Raw genomic sequence first — 16,835 nt, 5'->3', positions numbered from 1 at the left:
CGTCTTGCTGGTGCATCTCTGACCAAGACAGCAAGTCTTTGTGATGTATCAAGAGCCACGGTATCCAAGGTAATGTCAGCATACCACCAAGAAGGACCAACCACATCCAACAGGATTAACTGTGGACGCTGTAAGAGGAAGCTGTTTTAAAGTGATGTTGGGGTGCTAACCCGGATTGTATCCAAAAATCATAAAACCACAGCTGCCCAAATCACGGCAGAATTCAATGTGCACTTCAACTCTCCTGTTTCCACCAGAACTGTCCTTTGGGACAATAAATTATTGTGGCCTAAAACCAGGTGTTTCAGTTTCATTGTCCAACCCCTGTATATGTTTGAGTAAAATGAACATTGTTGTTTTATTCTATAAACTAAAGTTAAAATTTCTCCCAAAATTCCAAATTAAAATATTGTCACGTACAGCATTTATTTTCAGAAAATGAGAAATGGCTGAAATAACAAAAATGCAGATGCAAGCTTTTAGACCTTAAATAATGCAATAAAACAAGTTCATATTATGAAGGTTTAAGGGTTCAGAAAACAAATATTTGGTGGAATAACCCTGGTTTTTAATCACAGTTTTCATGCATCTTAGCATGTTCTCCTCCACCAGTCTTACACACTGCTTTTGGATAACTTTATGCCACACCTGATTCAAAAATTCAAGCAGATCAGATTGGTTTGATGGCTTGTGATCATCCATCTTCCTCTTGGTTACATTACAGAGGTTTTCAATTTGGTAAAATCAGAGAAACTCATCACTTTTAAGTGTTTTTTTTAAGGTAATGTTCTAATCCATATTATGACAAGCGCTATTCAGCTAGGTAAAGAAAAAATACTATATAAATGAAGATCAGACAATCCAAAAAAATCTTGAACTTTAGAATTACCAGCTTTAGAAACCACTTGTTAACAGAAACCCAGATAAGAGCACACAAATGCTTCACATTTAGTATTTTGGTTTGTTTAACACTTGTGAGTCTGAACGACCATGGATCTACAATTGAAGAATACAGAACATAAGGGCATACTTATAGGATACTTACATATTTATATATTTAACATATATGGGACATATTATAATTACATATAGTCCCATCAGTCAGTCTTATAATACACTTTAAAACCTTTAACAACAGTAATAACTCTTAAATTCTCTTCTTTTTCTTCTTCTTCTTCACTGCAGACACTATTCTCTCTTTAATAACCCGAGTCTTATCACAGCATGCTGTGTGTATTTATTAACAGTGCTCTAAGAGAACTAGTCTTTTACTCATTTTGCTCTCAGATAGATTTGTAGATTTTTCACTTTCTCCCTGTGTCTCAAATCCAGCACTTAACACTACCTGAATAATGTCCTAGAACTGCTGAAAATTATACCGTGACTGATCTGGATCTCTACCCCCTCATTAGCGGTGTTGAGCTGTATAGGGGTTAACTTTCTCGTCATTAACCTGCATCAGTGTTCACCTGCTCAGTTATCATGTTTAAGTTGGACAGAAGTTTCGTATTAGAAGCACAGATGTAGGGGATGAGTGAAAAGTCAAGTCTTGACTGAGCTAACTTCATGAGTCCATTAACCTGCAGTTAACCTGCAGTTTACGCTGTGTAATAAGCAGCAGTAAACACATTAAGATCTCTTAAAGCTGCCCTGTAATGTTAAACAGGAATTATCTTGTCATAGTTGAATAATGAGAGTTCATTAACATGACTGTTGGACTGGTGAACACTGTTGCAGGTTAATGATAAAACAACATCCAGCAAAACCAAAACAGAGCAAATTCCAAAACCCCCAAACTGTTACATCACAGTCTTGACCTGTTACCCACTAAACACAGTGGCCATGTTTTAAAAGAATACAGAAGCAAGGCTAAAAAACTTAATGCTAGGCCAATTGGGCCAAACGTCAATTCAGCTATCTGACGTGGACGTATTGTATGTTGAGTCCAACGAAAAAAAAGGTTAATTATCGTGTTTCCTGCTCAGGTCAGTGTACATGGTAGTGGATAGACTTATTAGATAATATCTGAACATTTTTTGTTCAGATAAAGTGCCCGCTGACATAAGGTGACATAACGTAACATAACGTGACTTAACATTATGTAACATAATGTAACATGACTTAACGTAACATGACTTAACGTAACATGACTCAACGTAACATGACAACGTAACTTGACATAACATTACGTGACATAATGCAACATAATGTAACATGACATAGCGTAATATCACATGATGTAACGTGACAAAATTTAACAGGACAAAGGTTAACATAACATAATGAGGCATAACATAATGAGACATAACATATTGAGACATAATGTAACATGATATAATGTAGCGTAACATAACGTAGTGTAACATGACAGAATGTAATGTGACGTAGCATCGCGTGACATAACGTAGCATCACATGATGTAACGTAACATGACAAAGCGTAACATCACGAGGCATAACATAACGAGACATGACCTAACATGACAAAATGTAACATAACATAACGTGACATAACGTAATGTGACATAATATAACATAACCTAACATGACATTACATAAGACATAATGTAACGTGACATAACATGACATAGCATCACATGACATAACGTGACATATCGTAACATCACATGATGTAACATCACATGATGTAACGTAACATGACAAATTTGACATAAAAAGGCATAATGCTACATAACACAAGGCAGCATAGCGTAACGAGACATAGCGTAACATGACAAAATGTAACATAACGTGACATAACGTAATGTGACATGACATAATACAACATAACCTAACATGACATAACAAGACATGACGTAACGTGACATAACATGACATAGCATCACGTGACATAACGTGACATATCGTAACATCACATGGCGTAACGTAACATGACAAAATGTAACATAACAAGGCATGATGCGACATAGCGCAATGCAACATAGATATAACGAAACATGGCATAACAGAACACGTCAACATAACGGAACAGAACGTGACATAACTTTAGGTGGAATCCTTTAACATGGCATAACGTAACATGACATAAGGTATCGTTATGTAATGTAACCTGACGTGACAGGGTATGATGTGGCAAGATATGACGTGGTGTTTGTTGAGTAGTAATGAAAAACTTGGCATGTTCTATGATCCATGGTGTCCACCTACAATTTTGAATTTTGAATACAAATATGAATTCAACTCATTTCAACTATATTTTCAAAAATGTACAAAGTTGTGCAGTGAGTTACGTAGTGCACAGTGCTCGGATTGGGACACAGGGCTTCTTTCTATGTGTCTAATCAAATCTCTCTCACACACAGAATAACATCTGATCTTCAGGCTGTTGTTCTAACCCTAATGATTGGTCTAGGTTGTTACTTCCCCTTTTATAGGAATGGTACCTTCCAGCCTCTCCATGTGCATGAAAAGTGACAAGCATGGCTCCCCCTATTTCTTCCTAATGGGCCAGTCTAAAGATACGGTTTGTAACTGAGTGCATGCCTTCTAACACAAACACTTCTAATACTGCTGGTGTGTATGTGTGTGTGTGTGTTTTTACGTGTGTATGTGTGCTGGGTTTTTGAGTTCCTTGTGTTTGGAGTAACTGGAGTTCATTAAGTTACTGCTTCTGTTTTAATTGATTTGAGGTATTTTTGCTTTCTTTGATTGAGACTCACCCTTAATGAATTACAACTACATTTACACTGCAGGTGAAAGTGGTTTAAGCTGTTTACACTATATTTTAATGTGATATACAGTTTATGCAATATTGATCTGAATAGTTCAGGCTCCTACACTGACACTTATGCATTAAAGAGCAGCGCTTCACATGAAGTTTCAGTTTCATCCTCTTCAGCATCAGAGAAGCTATTAAGCAATTTCAGTTTCTGCTGCTGAATATAGACACGTTACTCATCCACACCCACTTCTTTAAACTTTGTTTTTAAGCTTTATTATTTTCTTTTGACACAGTGGCCACATCTCTGTAGAACAAAGACATCGTTTAAAATATTTATGATGTCATTATCCTGTCACTGAACCCTTACTCACTGCTTTTGTTCATTTTTTTCCTTATTATTTGACTGTTCAAACTGAGTCAGTTTGCTACGACATGTGTTTCAGTACCACATATTAAAGCAGTCCAAATCGGAATCACATCAGTCTGTTCACACTTTGATACAGAGAACACATCTGTGTAACATAACAGATCAGATTTGAGCCACTTTTACCTGCAGTGTGAACATAGCCTGATTTACAGATTGAAGGCTTTAGTCTGACTTACCCTTACTCAACTGACTCATGACTCAATTTGCGCTTAACTGATTAAATCCCGAATCTATGTGAATTATTGATTTCTCTATATAGAGGGCCATCTCAAAAAATTAGAATATCTTTGAAAAGTAACTTTATTTCAGTAATTCAGAATCGTGGCAAGCCTCTTCGTTCACATTTAGTCTGTCTGCGGACTTCGAGGGCGTTACTCACGGCATGTGAAACTCATATATACTATAGATGTATTGCACACAGAGTGATCTATTTTAGAAGTTTATTTATGTTATTATTGATGATTATGGCTTGAAACCAATGAAACCCAAAAATCAGTGTATCAGAATTTTTTTTAATTATATAAGACCAATTGGTACTTTCTGCAGTGTGGGCAGTGTGCCAAGTCCTGCTGGAAAATGAAATCCCCATCTCCATTAAAATGTTAGCAGGGGGAAGCATGAATTGCTGTAAGATTTTCTGAGAAAACATTGCACTGATTTTGGACTTGATTTAACACAGTGGATCAACACCAGCAGATGACATGTCTCTCCAAACCATCACTGATCATCAGTAAATTTTACATTTCATTCAGAAATCAAGGGAGCAGAATCTGAAGGAAGAGCGGAGAGGCACACATTCCAAACTGCTTTAGGTCTAGTGTGAAGTTTCCACCAATCAGTGATGGTTTGGAGAGACATGTGTTCTCTGGTGTTGATCCACTGTGTTACTGTATCAAGTCTAAAGTCAGTGCAGTTTAGTTTCCCAGAAAAACAGCACTTCATTCTTCCCTCTTCTGACAACTTTTATGGAGATGCAGATTTCATTTTCCAGCAGGACACTGGAGAAAGTTCCAATTGGTCTTATATAATATTCTAATTTTCTGAGACACTGATTTTTGGGTTTTCATTGGTTGTAAGCCAAAAACATAAACAATAAAAGAAATAAACACTTTATAAACATAAAGTAACTTTTCAAAGATATAAAATTTTTTTTTAGATGGCCCTGTATGTGACTCATCTTGACTCAACTGAGTCGCGACTTGATTCACAATAGTTAATGAGTGATTCACAACTAGACTCAGACTCTGCCTTAATTGACTTGCACTTAACCAGTCAACAACTCAGTTCTAAATTGCCTGGTTTGCTCTTAGACTTGGACTTGCTCTTTACCAATCTATTACTCAACTCTGACTCACCCTGTATAGAGTGGTTTTAAATAAAATATATATTTTTTAAGTTTTAACACAATTTCTCTAAATCAATGTATTATTATTATTATTTTTTTTTATGTGTTTGTTTATGCTTTGTTTGTTTGATTGCACCGTTGTTTGCTTACTTGTGTGAACCCTTATCCTGCCTCATGAGCTGTCACTCACACCGTTTCTATGGTTCTCCTCCAGCAGATAGCTCCGCCCCCTGGGATGCTCGGCCTACAGCCTCCCCAAGCCTGTCGGAAGTAGTAGCCCCGCCTCCGGACAGCTTAAACAACCAATCGCCTTCATCTCACGCAAATCCACCATTAGATCCACCTCACACTTCGCCCACGGAAACAGCAGCAGTCCCTGAAAGCTGTCTGGAGGGCGTCCGGGGCCACAGCCCGGAGCCCCACAGTGCCCGGAGGCGGTCGGGTCAGGCCGGGGGGCGAAACAAATCCAGAGAAGGGGGCAGCAGGAGCGGAAAAGGACATCAGGGGCATCAGCAGCAGCAGCAGCACTCGGACGCGGAAGTCGCGGGGGCGCCCCGGGATGCCAAAGCAGCCAAAAGCAGCCGGGCGCGATCCAAGGAGTGGTCCGGTAGCAGCCTGTCAAGAAAGCGGGACGTGCCCAAGTCCCCCAAACCTCCGCGAGTGGACACCGGCGTTAACGGGAGCAACGGCGGCAGCCTGGATGGAAAATCCAGGCTAAAAGAGCCAGAGAGGGGTGCAGGAGAGACCCAGTCCAGCCAGATCTCCAAAACAACCAACTCCACCACCAGCATCAGCAGCGGCAGCAGCCTGGCGGGCAGGAAAGCCACAGTGTCTCCTGGACCCTGGAAAATTCCTGGTTCTGACAAACTCCCCAGCAGCCTGCGATCGGCCACCTCCACCATCAGCAGATAACACCCCCATCACTTCAGGGCCTGGGCGATAAATCGATATTGATAATTATTGTGGTACTGCCCCATTCTGTTCATACCCACACGCTTTTAAATAATGTGCACAAATACGGATAAAACGACTGCAGAAGGCTCTGGACGTATGTGTAAGCTTTCAGATTCTGATGAAATGAATCAGAGTACAGACAGAAGGCTCTACTGTAGAAATAAACATAGAATACAGACAGACGATTCATAAGTAACACAGAAAAATACATATGAAACAAATGCAGAGTACAGACAGATAGTTCTATTCATTTCTGTAAGCTTTTAGAGACTATGCACAAATAAGGATAAAATCAATATATAGGCTACAGACGTTATCCATAAACAGCTCTGGAAAAAAATAAGAGACCACTTCAGTTTGTGAGACTGTTTTTTTTTGCTATTTATAGGTTTATGTTTGAGTAAAATAAACATTGTTGTTTTATTCTATAAACAACAGACAACATTTCTTCCAAATTCCAAATAAAAATTGTGTCATTTAGAGCATTTATTTGCAGAAATATACAATTAATAGAATAAATTAGAGAAGAATTAATAATGAATAATAACAAAAAAGATGCAGAACTTTCAGACCTCAATAATGCAAAAAAAAACAAGTTCATATTCATAACGTTTTAAGAGTTCAGAAATCAATATTTGACGGAATAACCCTGCTTTTTAATCACAGTTTTTATGTATCTTGGCATGTTCTCCTCCACCAGTCTTACACACTGCTTTTGGATAACTTACTGTTACTGCTGGGGCAAAAATTGAAGCAGTTCAGCTTGGTTTGATGGCTTGCGATTAAACTCATAATTTTTATCTGGTCTCTTATTTTTTACAAAGCTGTACTTCCAGAGAGTGTGCATGAATAGAAACGAAATAAAGGCAAAAATTGAACAGAAGGCTCCATTTGCATCCGTAAACATTCAGAGAATGTGCAAAAGTACGGGAAAAAATAATTAAAAGTATGGAAAATAGGTTCCAATCATATTTCTTAGTAATTAATCACTTTGTGAGAATGTGCACAAAAATGGAAGAAATGAACAGTGAGCAAGAAGAAATGAGCAAAAGAAGTTAATTGATGTTTTAAGCCATTTTGACACATTCGTCCATAAACTCTTAAGGGTTCACACTGTGCACACACTAAAAAGAGTGATTTTACTGTAGCATTTTGCACTCTGATTTTACTGTAGCATTTAGCACTCTGTCACTGACTTATATGACAGCTTTCGTTTCAGTGTCTGGAACAGAGAGTTAGATAGATAAAAATGAACAAAATGATCTTAGACTGTGGACAGAAGGCAGTGTATCTGTATCTGTAAGCTACACAGATAATGTGCACACAGACTGATAAAATGAATGGAGAGTATATCGTTGCTGTCCAGTGAAAAATGTCCACTTTTTTCCAAAACAGCAACTTTACAGGAGAGAGAAAAAACCTTGTAAACTTTTAATGGAAGTCAATGTAAAAAGAGTTCATTTCAAGTCATTTTGAAGAGTTTCTATTGGTCCGTTCATCGAGAAATTTTGGCACAGTGTAAGGCACGATTTGTCTGTTCAAATTATGTAGTAAACTAAAAATCGACAAAAATGGAGATAAGTGTTTTTCATAGGACTGCGACGATATTCAGAAAGCTTTGTATGTATTCTAATTTAATGTTAAGCATATATTATAAATTAACACAACCTTTGCACACTTCCTTCTGAAGCACTGACTTATGAGATATTAAGGATTTGTTCAATTTTAGACACAGCCAAAGTTAACCTTGCAAATTTTGAGTGTTAAATCTGTGTATAGAGTTAAAATGCTCAGATCCTCCTGACATTGTCTTTAAAATTGTATGAGAAATGTAGCGATGAGTTCTCCACAGGGCTTTACATGATGAGTTTGATTTTCTTAAATGGGATAAACCCAAAACACCTACAACATTAGCCCCCTGTCATTAAACAAATACAACTTATATGGCCACGTAACATTTATTATTGATTAATTAAACAATAGTTATCAATATCGATTTATCTGATCTGACTTTTTTATCATTATCGCCCAGCCCTTACTCGGCTACAGTGGCTAGCACAGCTTCAAGATCTGGCCTGATTAACTTCAGGCTGGTTTCTTTCATTTAGCTTCTTTTTTCTCCTAAACCCTAGGGTTTTCGATCAGGCCTGGCTGACCAGCGTCCTCCTGCTTTGGCTAGAACCTGTTGTAAGCCTCTATAAACCTGGTTTAAAAACCTGAATCTGGATTTGTTGAACCAGTCGAGGCCTGAATTCCATAATTTTTTTTCACTCCTGCGACATTCACGAAGGATTTCTCTGCGCATTCACGGACTGAAGAGCATTTTTAAGTTATATTTTATTTCTAAGTTATTATTTTGAAGAGACGTGACACCCACCACCTTAAAAAACTGGAAGTATCCTCTCAGAAATGGACCTAAAAAGGACCCGCGGCAGGATGTGTGCTGGTGTACGTAGCTTGGGCTGGCCTGGCCTGGCCTTCTATGCGTCCGGCAGAGGAGAAGCACCAAAACCAAACTCTTTACATGCATTAAAAATGGACCACTTTGACTGTCGGCCGCTTGCCGGCGGCCGCGCGAGTTTTTTTTACAATGGAATATATTTTATGAAAAAAAAAAAAACTAAGAGAGAAGAAGACGTATGAAGAATGATGACGTATGATGAAGGAGTTTGCCTGATATATAGCTTTTTATGTGTATTTGAAGGGAACGAATGCGAGCTGCGGTAAATAAAGAGATAAAGAGTACTATATTAGAGAATATTAGAAGACACTCGACGACTGAACTCTGCCTTAAATAATGAAATAATAAAAGAAGAAGAAGAAGAAGGAAAGCTGTACTGACCTGCAGATATCTCTAATAAAGATTAATGTAATGAAATATAGACATAGGTATATATATCATATGACTATAGATATGAGACACACTTGTGTAAATACGGTCATTGTCACGATATCCACACAGCCGCGAGAGTTAGAGACCAGAACCCGTTCAGTGTTCCTCCTGGGATTGGTTGATTTGATCAGTGTTTTAAAAAAAAACTGCTGTTATTCACAGATAATGCAATCAGTTAAGGCTTTGTGAGGGTTCAGGTGCTAAACAGATGGGTGTAGAGTGGGCAGAGTGCCTTATCCAGAGAGTTTAATGATATTTTTAAACACAAACTTCACTCTAAGAACAAGAACAGAGGCTGCCAATGAAGAATAAGCCCTTAACAAATGTGGATTAAGTCTAAAATTGGGATAAATTATAGTGATATGTTAATAACCAGCCCAGACATGCATTATTTCATTGCTATTACTTTCAGCTTGGACATGCTTTATGAATGTTGGCCAAAAAATCTTGATTTATGCAATTAAAAAGCAAATGCACATTTGTCCATATTTTTATGAACACTCTTTAAGTTGCACCAGTTGCTAACACAGATGTGCAAAAAATAAACCCACAATACTTCTCTAGTCCCTGTTGAGGACTAGGTTTCTGAGGAAGCAGATAAACATGATCCTATTAACACTATGCTAAAGCTAATGCCAGGTGTGGGTCATATAAAGCCCCCCACAAAATTGACCACAAAAATTGGACTAGTCTGTAAAAAAGTAGAACTACTTAACTAAGTAAAGAAACAGTGACTTTATGAAATAAAGTTCAGGCAATCTGAAAAAATTGAGAACCTTAAAAGTATCCTCAAGTGCGGTCGCCATCAAAAGACCATCAAAAACGTTATGATGAAACTGGCTCTCATCAGGAGCTCCATACAATACTTAATACAATCTAATCCTCACAGCAAGTCTTATCAGACAGAATACACTTAAACCCTTGAAACAAATAATGACCCTTCAAAAGAAACAAATAATGAAATCTGGCATCCCAATACTAACTACTTAGACCTATCTACCCCTACTTACCATGTGCTGCTCCAGAGCAGAGGAAAGCAACAAATTAGATCAAAAACACACAACAAGGCTGCATATGAAATAATCTTAAAAGTGTGACACTGTCACAAGAGTTTACGTCCATACCATAAGTAGAATTTGTTTTTATAATTATGTGCATTTCTTATAATTCTGAGTAATATTTGTCTAACATTCTGTAAAGCTAGTCCCAGCAACAATACAGGAAACCTGGGCTTGGCCATACATTGGTCAATAACCCCCCAGCACTATATTGTTAAAAAAATACAGTACCAGGTAAACGTTTGGACACACCATGAATTCAGTGTTTTTGATTATTGTAGTTTAACACTAAAGAGTCAGCCAAACTATGAATTAAAACATGAAATTATTTAATAAACAATCCAGAATATGTTTAATTTGTAAGATTCTTCAAAGTAGCGCCCCTTGCTTAGTTCACAGCTTTGCACATGGTTGGACAGCTTGACATTTTCCCAGTCAGCTGGAATGGCTTTCAGTTAACAGCTGTGCCATGTTTGCCCTATTTATGTGGTTGAGATCATCAGTATTGTTGTGAAGAAGTAGAGTTGCAGTGAGTGTGCATTGAGTAATCCTATTTGAGTAATGAGAGTAGTAAAGAACCAGTGACTTTATGAAATGAAGGTCAGTCAGTCTGAACAGTTTCAGGAACTTTGAAAGTATCCTCAAATGCAATTGCAAAGAGCATTAAAAACATTATAATGAAACTGGCTCTCATCAGGATCGCCCCAAAAAAGAAAGACCAAGTGTTACCTCAGCTACACAGGATAAGTTCATCAGATTTACCAGCCGCAGAAACAGCCTGTATTTTGGTTTAACACTTTTAAGTTTAATACATGAAACACTTCAGTATTTATTTACAATGTTGAAAAAAGTAAAACATTAAATGAAAAGGTGTGTCCAAACTTTTGACTAGTACTGTCTGTTAAAAAAAGGCTTCAGAGCTTTTTATTGAAACTACGTTTCATTTTGAAGTGAAAGGTGAAAATATGTGTTTTTGAAGCGGTTGAAAACATGTCTTTAAATATATAGATAAACATCATTCATCTACTTCCAAAAGACATTTTTCACCTTTTTTCCACTTTAACCAAAATGATACGTAGTTTAAGAGAAATGGATTCTTCATTGCAGGTAATGCTTAATCCGGGTCTGTAAATCTGACCATATGTTCAGTAAATGTCATTTGATCCAGTCTAATGCAGTTATATACAGGCAACATATGCTGTAGCTCAGTACACTCAGTTCCACGTGAATTTATCTCATTCATACAAGTACATTATTTTTAAACGAATGAAATATATTATGTAACCATGATCATTGCCAAAACTACTGTAATAAACTGATGTATATTTTGTTCTATTGGAAATAATCTACGTATTTCAGTCTAATCGATTCATGGTAAACAAATCATTTTCAGTGTATTCCTGTTGATATATGTGGGACTAAGCCCCATGTTTTATATTCTTGTTACTGGATGCTGATTGGTCTTGAGCCTCGGAATGGATGTGACTTGTGTAATTTCCAGATTTAGATAGATATAGATATCATTATATAATTTGAAAAGGCTATTTTCATACACAGAAACAGAAACACTTAAAGTGGAAAATTCTTCTAAGAGAAATGTATATACAGTATATATTTATCAGAGATTTCTATAGCTGGAGGCAGAAGTCTTTGGGGGGTTCAGCACTTTGTCTATTAGTAGACACTGAAAGCGTAAATATATGTATTTACTCTCATTGACAAAAAAAATAATGCACCAGGATGGAAAATCTGTACAACTGAAAGGTTTAGGACAATGTGCCACAGTAGTAATACACTAGCATAATAATACTATTACACCATTTTACAGTGAAACTAAATTTTTATTATTAAGAATAGACATCGGGCATCATTTTTTTTTTTTGTTTTGTTTTTTTTTCAAAAATTTTTTACATTTTTCAAAGTACTCCCACACCGGAGCCGTGGAATTTTAAAACAAAGTCCATCCTGGACTGGACTACTCTAAACCTTCTAAACGTTCTCTAAAGCTGATTCATTTTAAGTAAGAGAGAGCAAGAGAGCAGCTGCGGTTTGTTCGTATGTAAACAAACCAATGTGGAAACCCAATGGCTATTATCGACGTGGGCAAAAATTATTGCGGTTAAAAATTATTGTACAATAAGTAGATAACATAATTATCGCACCAGGCCTAGCAGTGGGGGAAGCATATTTATGCCCTATTTTGAGAAGACCCAGTGTCTAATCAGACTGCACCTGTAATGATTTACATATATGTTTGAGACAGAACTTCATGTCGAGTTTTGCAGCAATCCAGGATGTGTAATTTTCTTTTTTGTCAATGAGAGTATATAATACACATAGTATATATGCAGTACTGGAACATAGTATAAGTCAAGGATGCTCGACTCTATTTCTGTGAAAGAACTTCATCTATAATGTTCATCTTTAACTGTATTATACCATTTGTTGATTGATTGAGTAAATTCTTCAGTTTTACATGTGTGTTGTACTCTATAAGCAGCAGGTAGGTGCAATGTCAGCTTTACTCCATACTGTGCCAAAATAACACCAAATATGGACGGCCCGTGAGCAGTCGCGGTTATGAAACCAATGTAGCAGATTGTGTCACATTAAAGACATGTTTTATGCATTCGAGTATTGGCGAAGACTGAAATTACAGTTCTACTGCATATTCTAATGGTTCAATCTTTACACTAAAAATGTCTAGACAACATTTTCAGTTAATGAATTAATGAATTCATGAATGCATACATACAGTACAGAAATTTGAAAAAAAGCTTACAATGTTTGACAGTGCTAAGCATGGGCTCATGAATAATTTGACAACACCTCAGCAACCACATGAGACACCATAGCAAATACCTAGCAACAACATACCAACCACCTTTCAACACAATAGAGCCCATCAAGCAACACCATACTAACCATCTGGGAGACCATATGAACGCATGGTAAGACATAGGATACCATGGCAGCATTATTGCATCTGCATGATATCTTAGTAACCACCTCTGTTACTATAGCAACCACCTAACAACACCATATTAACCATAAGGAAAACAGAATATGGGATACCATGGGAACCTCGTCGAGTACCACAGTTATATCTTAGCAACCACCCCTGATACTGTACAATAGCCAGCATCTAACAACACCATAGAAACCATCAGGAATACTATAGCAGCATAATTGCAACCACCTGACAGCCAATTACAACAACATAACGACCACCCAGAAACACCATATTAACTACCTGGTAGACCGAAGCAACCACCTAACAAAAACAGTGTCAAACTAGTATCAAACTAGTCACAGTATCAAACTGGTAACCCCGGTAACCGCGTTTAGTACCACAGTTGTCTCTTAGCAACCACCTCTGATACTGTACAATAGCCACCATCTAACAACACCATAGAAACCATCAGGAATACTATAGCAGCATAATTGCAACCACCTGACAGACAATAACAGCAACATAAGGACCACCCAGAAAGACCATATTAACTAACTGGTAGACCACAGCAACCACCTAACAAAAACAGTATCAAACTGGGGACCATTAGCAACTGCATGAGAGTGAGAACCACTTTGGCTGTGTTTTCTTTTTAAAAAAATGTAAATTTTTGTTCTTATTCCCTAGTCTTTGTTCAATGAATGTGTGGTTTACAAGGTCACATATTTTCCATTATATAGAGCAGTAATGAGTTTATCACTGCCACAGTAACACTTACTGATATACTGTCATAGTAAAGACTGTAAGTATCAGAAACGCCATGGATGTATCCCAGTTGTATACTAATACATATTACTAACTAGTGGAAGAGATGCACAGAAATTATGAATTTGTGCTGAATCCAAAAAAATGAAATACTTGGCGAAGACTGAATACCCACTCAATTTTTTCATAGGTTCTTATTCATTTTGCCACATTTGACATCATTAAATAAAATTAAATAGCCTAAGTGTGTTTCTGTCTTGCTTTGCAAAGAAAAGGCAATAAATTATTTAACACTTAACATTTTAAATATCCCATAAACAAAGCACACTACATTCATCTAAGCAGAGCTAATTGCTATTCCATTCATGAATTTACTTCAGTAGCGTTACTCAAATCACATGAAAGAAAGTGACTAAACTAAGGTAGCCCAGTTTGTTTAAGGTTGGTAAACTCATACTAAGTGTGATAAGTGATGCCCAATTATTGATTCAGTTTAATTAATGTGAGTAGACTGTAAAACCTAAATGTTGGACATTTTGGTTGCCACATATTTAATACATCCCTAGCATGTAGTATGTAGTATAGTATAAAAAAGTGACAGATTTGAGTGTAATCAAATAGCCATGATACATAATCTACATTCTGCATTTTTACTGTGTTTTTTACTGCATTTACTGCATATCCTGCCAACCCCCCACTATTAAGATTAGCAGACCATAGAGTACATGTACTTATAGTATTAGTGTGCAATAGACAGTTCAGATGCAGCCCATATTCTTATTCTGCAATGCACCACCATACTGGACTAGGGCTTGAATTGGCCCATTTTACTCGATTCTGTTTTGGTTATACCGGATTTGCATTTTAATGAAGAGGCAACCATGCTTGCGGCTGATGGTTAATATTTCCCTCTACCAGAGTACAGTTTTCCATTCTATACTACAGCACCCTTTAACACACAGCCTTAAGCTCCTTTAAGGCGACACAGAAATACACTCATTGACAAAAAATGAATGCACCCAGAAGTTGATACTGTAGCTGTAATATACGGAATCCTAATCTGTATGAATGTAAATATTATATATATATTAGAGTGAATGGATAAGTTTATTGGAGAAAACTATACTGTAATTGAAAGGATGTTCTAATAGCCTGTTGGAGCCTCTAGCATGAATATACATTAAGATGAGATACGTTTGGACATGGAGGTATACAGGTTCTGTATGGCATACTGCAGCACATTTACCCACAGATGTTGCAGCTGGGCCTGTAGATCCTGCTCTACACTTGTAGGTTGCTGAAGCTGCTGTCCCAGTTGCTCCCATAAATACTGGATTGGTATTAAAACTGGAGACTGTGAAGTGTTGTAATCTGGTGAAGACATTCCTGATAAACCCTTGCTGTATATGGATGACTACTTGACGCCTCGACTACTGCAATGCCATACTAACTGGCCTCTCATCCTGTGTAGTAAAACTACTCCAGATGATCCAGAACGCAGCAGCACATCTGGTCTTCAACCAGCTAAAACGGGCACATATCACCCCGCTGCTCATTGAGCTCCACTGGCTACCAGTTGCTGCTCGCATCAAATTCAAAGCTCTTACAATCGCCTACAAGGTGATGACAGAACAGCTCCTTCCTACCTGCACTGATCACTCCTGAAGGCTTACGCCACCTCCCGGCCGCTGCGCTCCTCCAATGAACGTCCAACCAAACATTCAAACAAAGCAATCCAGACTGTTCTCATACAGAGTTCCCCAATGGTGGAACAAACTACCTTCTACTACCAGATCAGGAGAATCTCTCACTATCTTTAATAAACTCCTGAAGACAGAGCTCTTCAAAGAGCACTTACTCTCCTAACACCTCTAACACACTAAGTACTTCTAACCTCATTTCCTTCTTCCCCTCCTTCACTCCTCTATCCCATTATTTCCCTTGGAGCTCCTATTTGTTTTTACCTTTAACTTCTATTAATTTTGTACATGACTATTGTAAGTCGCTTTGGACAAAAGCATCTGCCAATTGTAATGTAATGTAATAAGACTGCTGAAAAATGGCAGATGGATGTCCAGCTGTGTCACCACTACGAGGAGTGACTGACTGCTCCCCAGATCATCACAGCAGAGTGTGTCATAGAGGCATGTCTAGCAATGCACCTCTCACCAGGGGGTACACTACCCAAAGGTTGTCTATGAGAGCCTTTTTATAGCACAATGGGGCAAGCAGGCTTACGCCCTCTTGTGGCAAGACACAGTGTCTAATCAGACCACACGTGTAATCATTTGTGTATCAGCCTGAAACAGAACTGCATGCCAAGATTTGCATGAATCCAGGGTGCATTCTTTTTTTTATTTTGTCAATGAGTGAATGTATGTATATACACTATGTGTGTTCTTCCACCGCCATCCTCCACCATCGTCCTCAACGTTCCGCTTCTCCATAGGAGAAGGAAAAAAAGCGCAGTGATTAATTTGACCCTCTCTTTCTAATTGTAAATGAGGACAGGAAGAGCCGACAGTGATCTAGTAATTACAAGATAGCACGGGTCATTTCACCGATAAAGAAAAAAAGTAATTGAACAATTGGAACGTGTTCCTGCCTTCAGAGCAGTTAAACCTGGGTTGATAAATTTCCTCATATAAAAGCGTCCAACAGTCCTCACAGAGAGAGTTTCACTGCTGGAATTCTGGATTTTACTGTGCGTATAATACACTAAATGTCCAAATATTTGTGGCATGCATTTGGCTACAGTT

The 16,835-nt window shown here is 37.7% G+C and overlaps 1 protein-coding gene across 12 annotated transcripts in view; it reads left to right on the top strand.

Moving 5' to 3' along the window:
• The window catches only part of magi2a (membrane associated guanylate kinase, WW and PDZ domain containing 2a), a 321,760-nt gene extending 307,440 nt beyond the window's left edge, over positions 1-14,320 (top strand). For 8 of the 12 annotated variants that reach the window (XM_022671571.2, XM_049473851.1, XM_049473850.1 and 5 more), the window contains one exon: positions 5,668-14,320. In XM_022671571.2, coding sequence (XP_022527292.2) covers positions 5,668-6,365 — 698 coding nt within the window. In that variant the 3' untranslated portion in view covers positions 6,366-14,320. Of the gene's footprint in view, positions 1-3,372; positions 3,484-5,667 lie in introns of all 12 variants that reach the window. The other 4 variants (XM_049473854.1, XM_049473853.1, XM_049473855.1 and 1 more) reach the window with 3 other exon arrangements.
• The last annotated feature ends 2,515 nt before the right edge of the window (positions 14,321-16,835 follow it).

This window comes from Astyanax mexicanus, chromosome 2 (genome assembly GCF_023375975.1).
Source record: "Astyanax mexicanus isolate ESR-SI-001 chromosome 2, AstMex3_surface, whole genome shotgun sequence".
NCBI lineage: Eukaryota > Metazoa > Chordata > Actinopteri > Characiformes > Acestrorhamphidae > Astyanax > Astyanax mexicanus.
The sequence above is the reverse complement of the archived record's forward strand: the minus strand, read 5'-3'. Positions and strand labels throughout refer to the sequence as shown.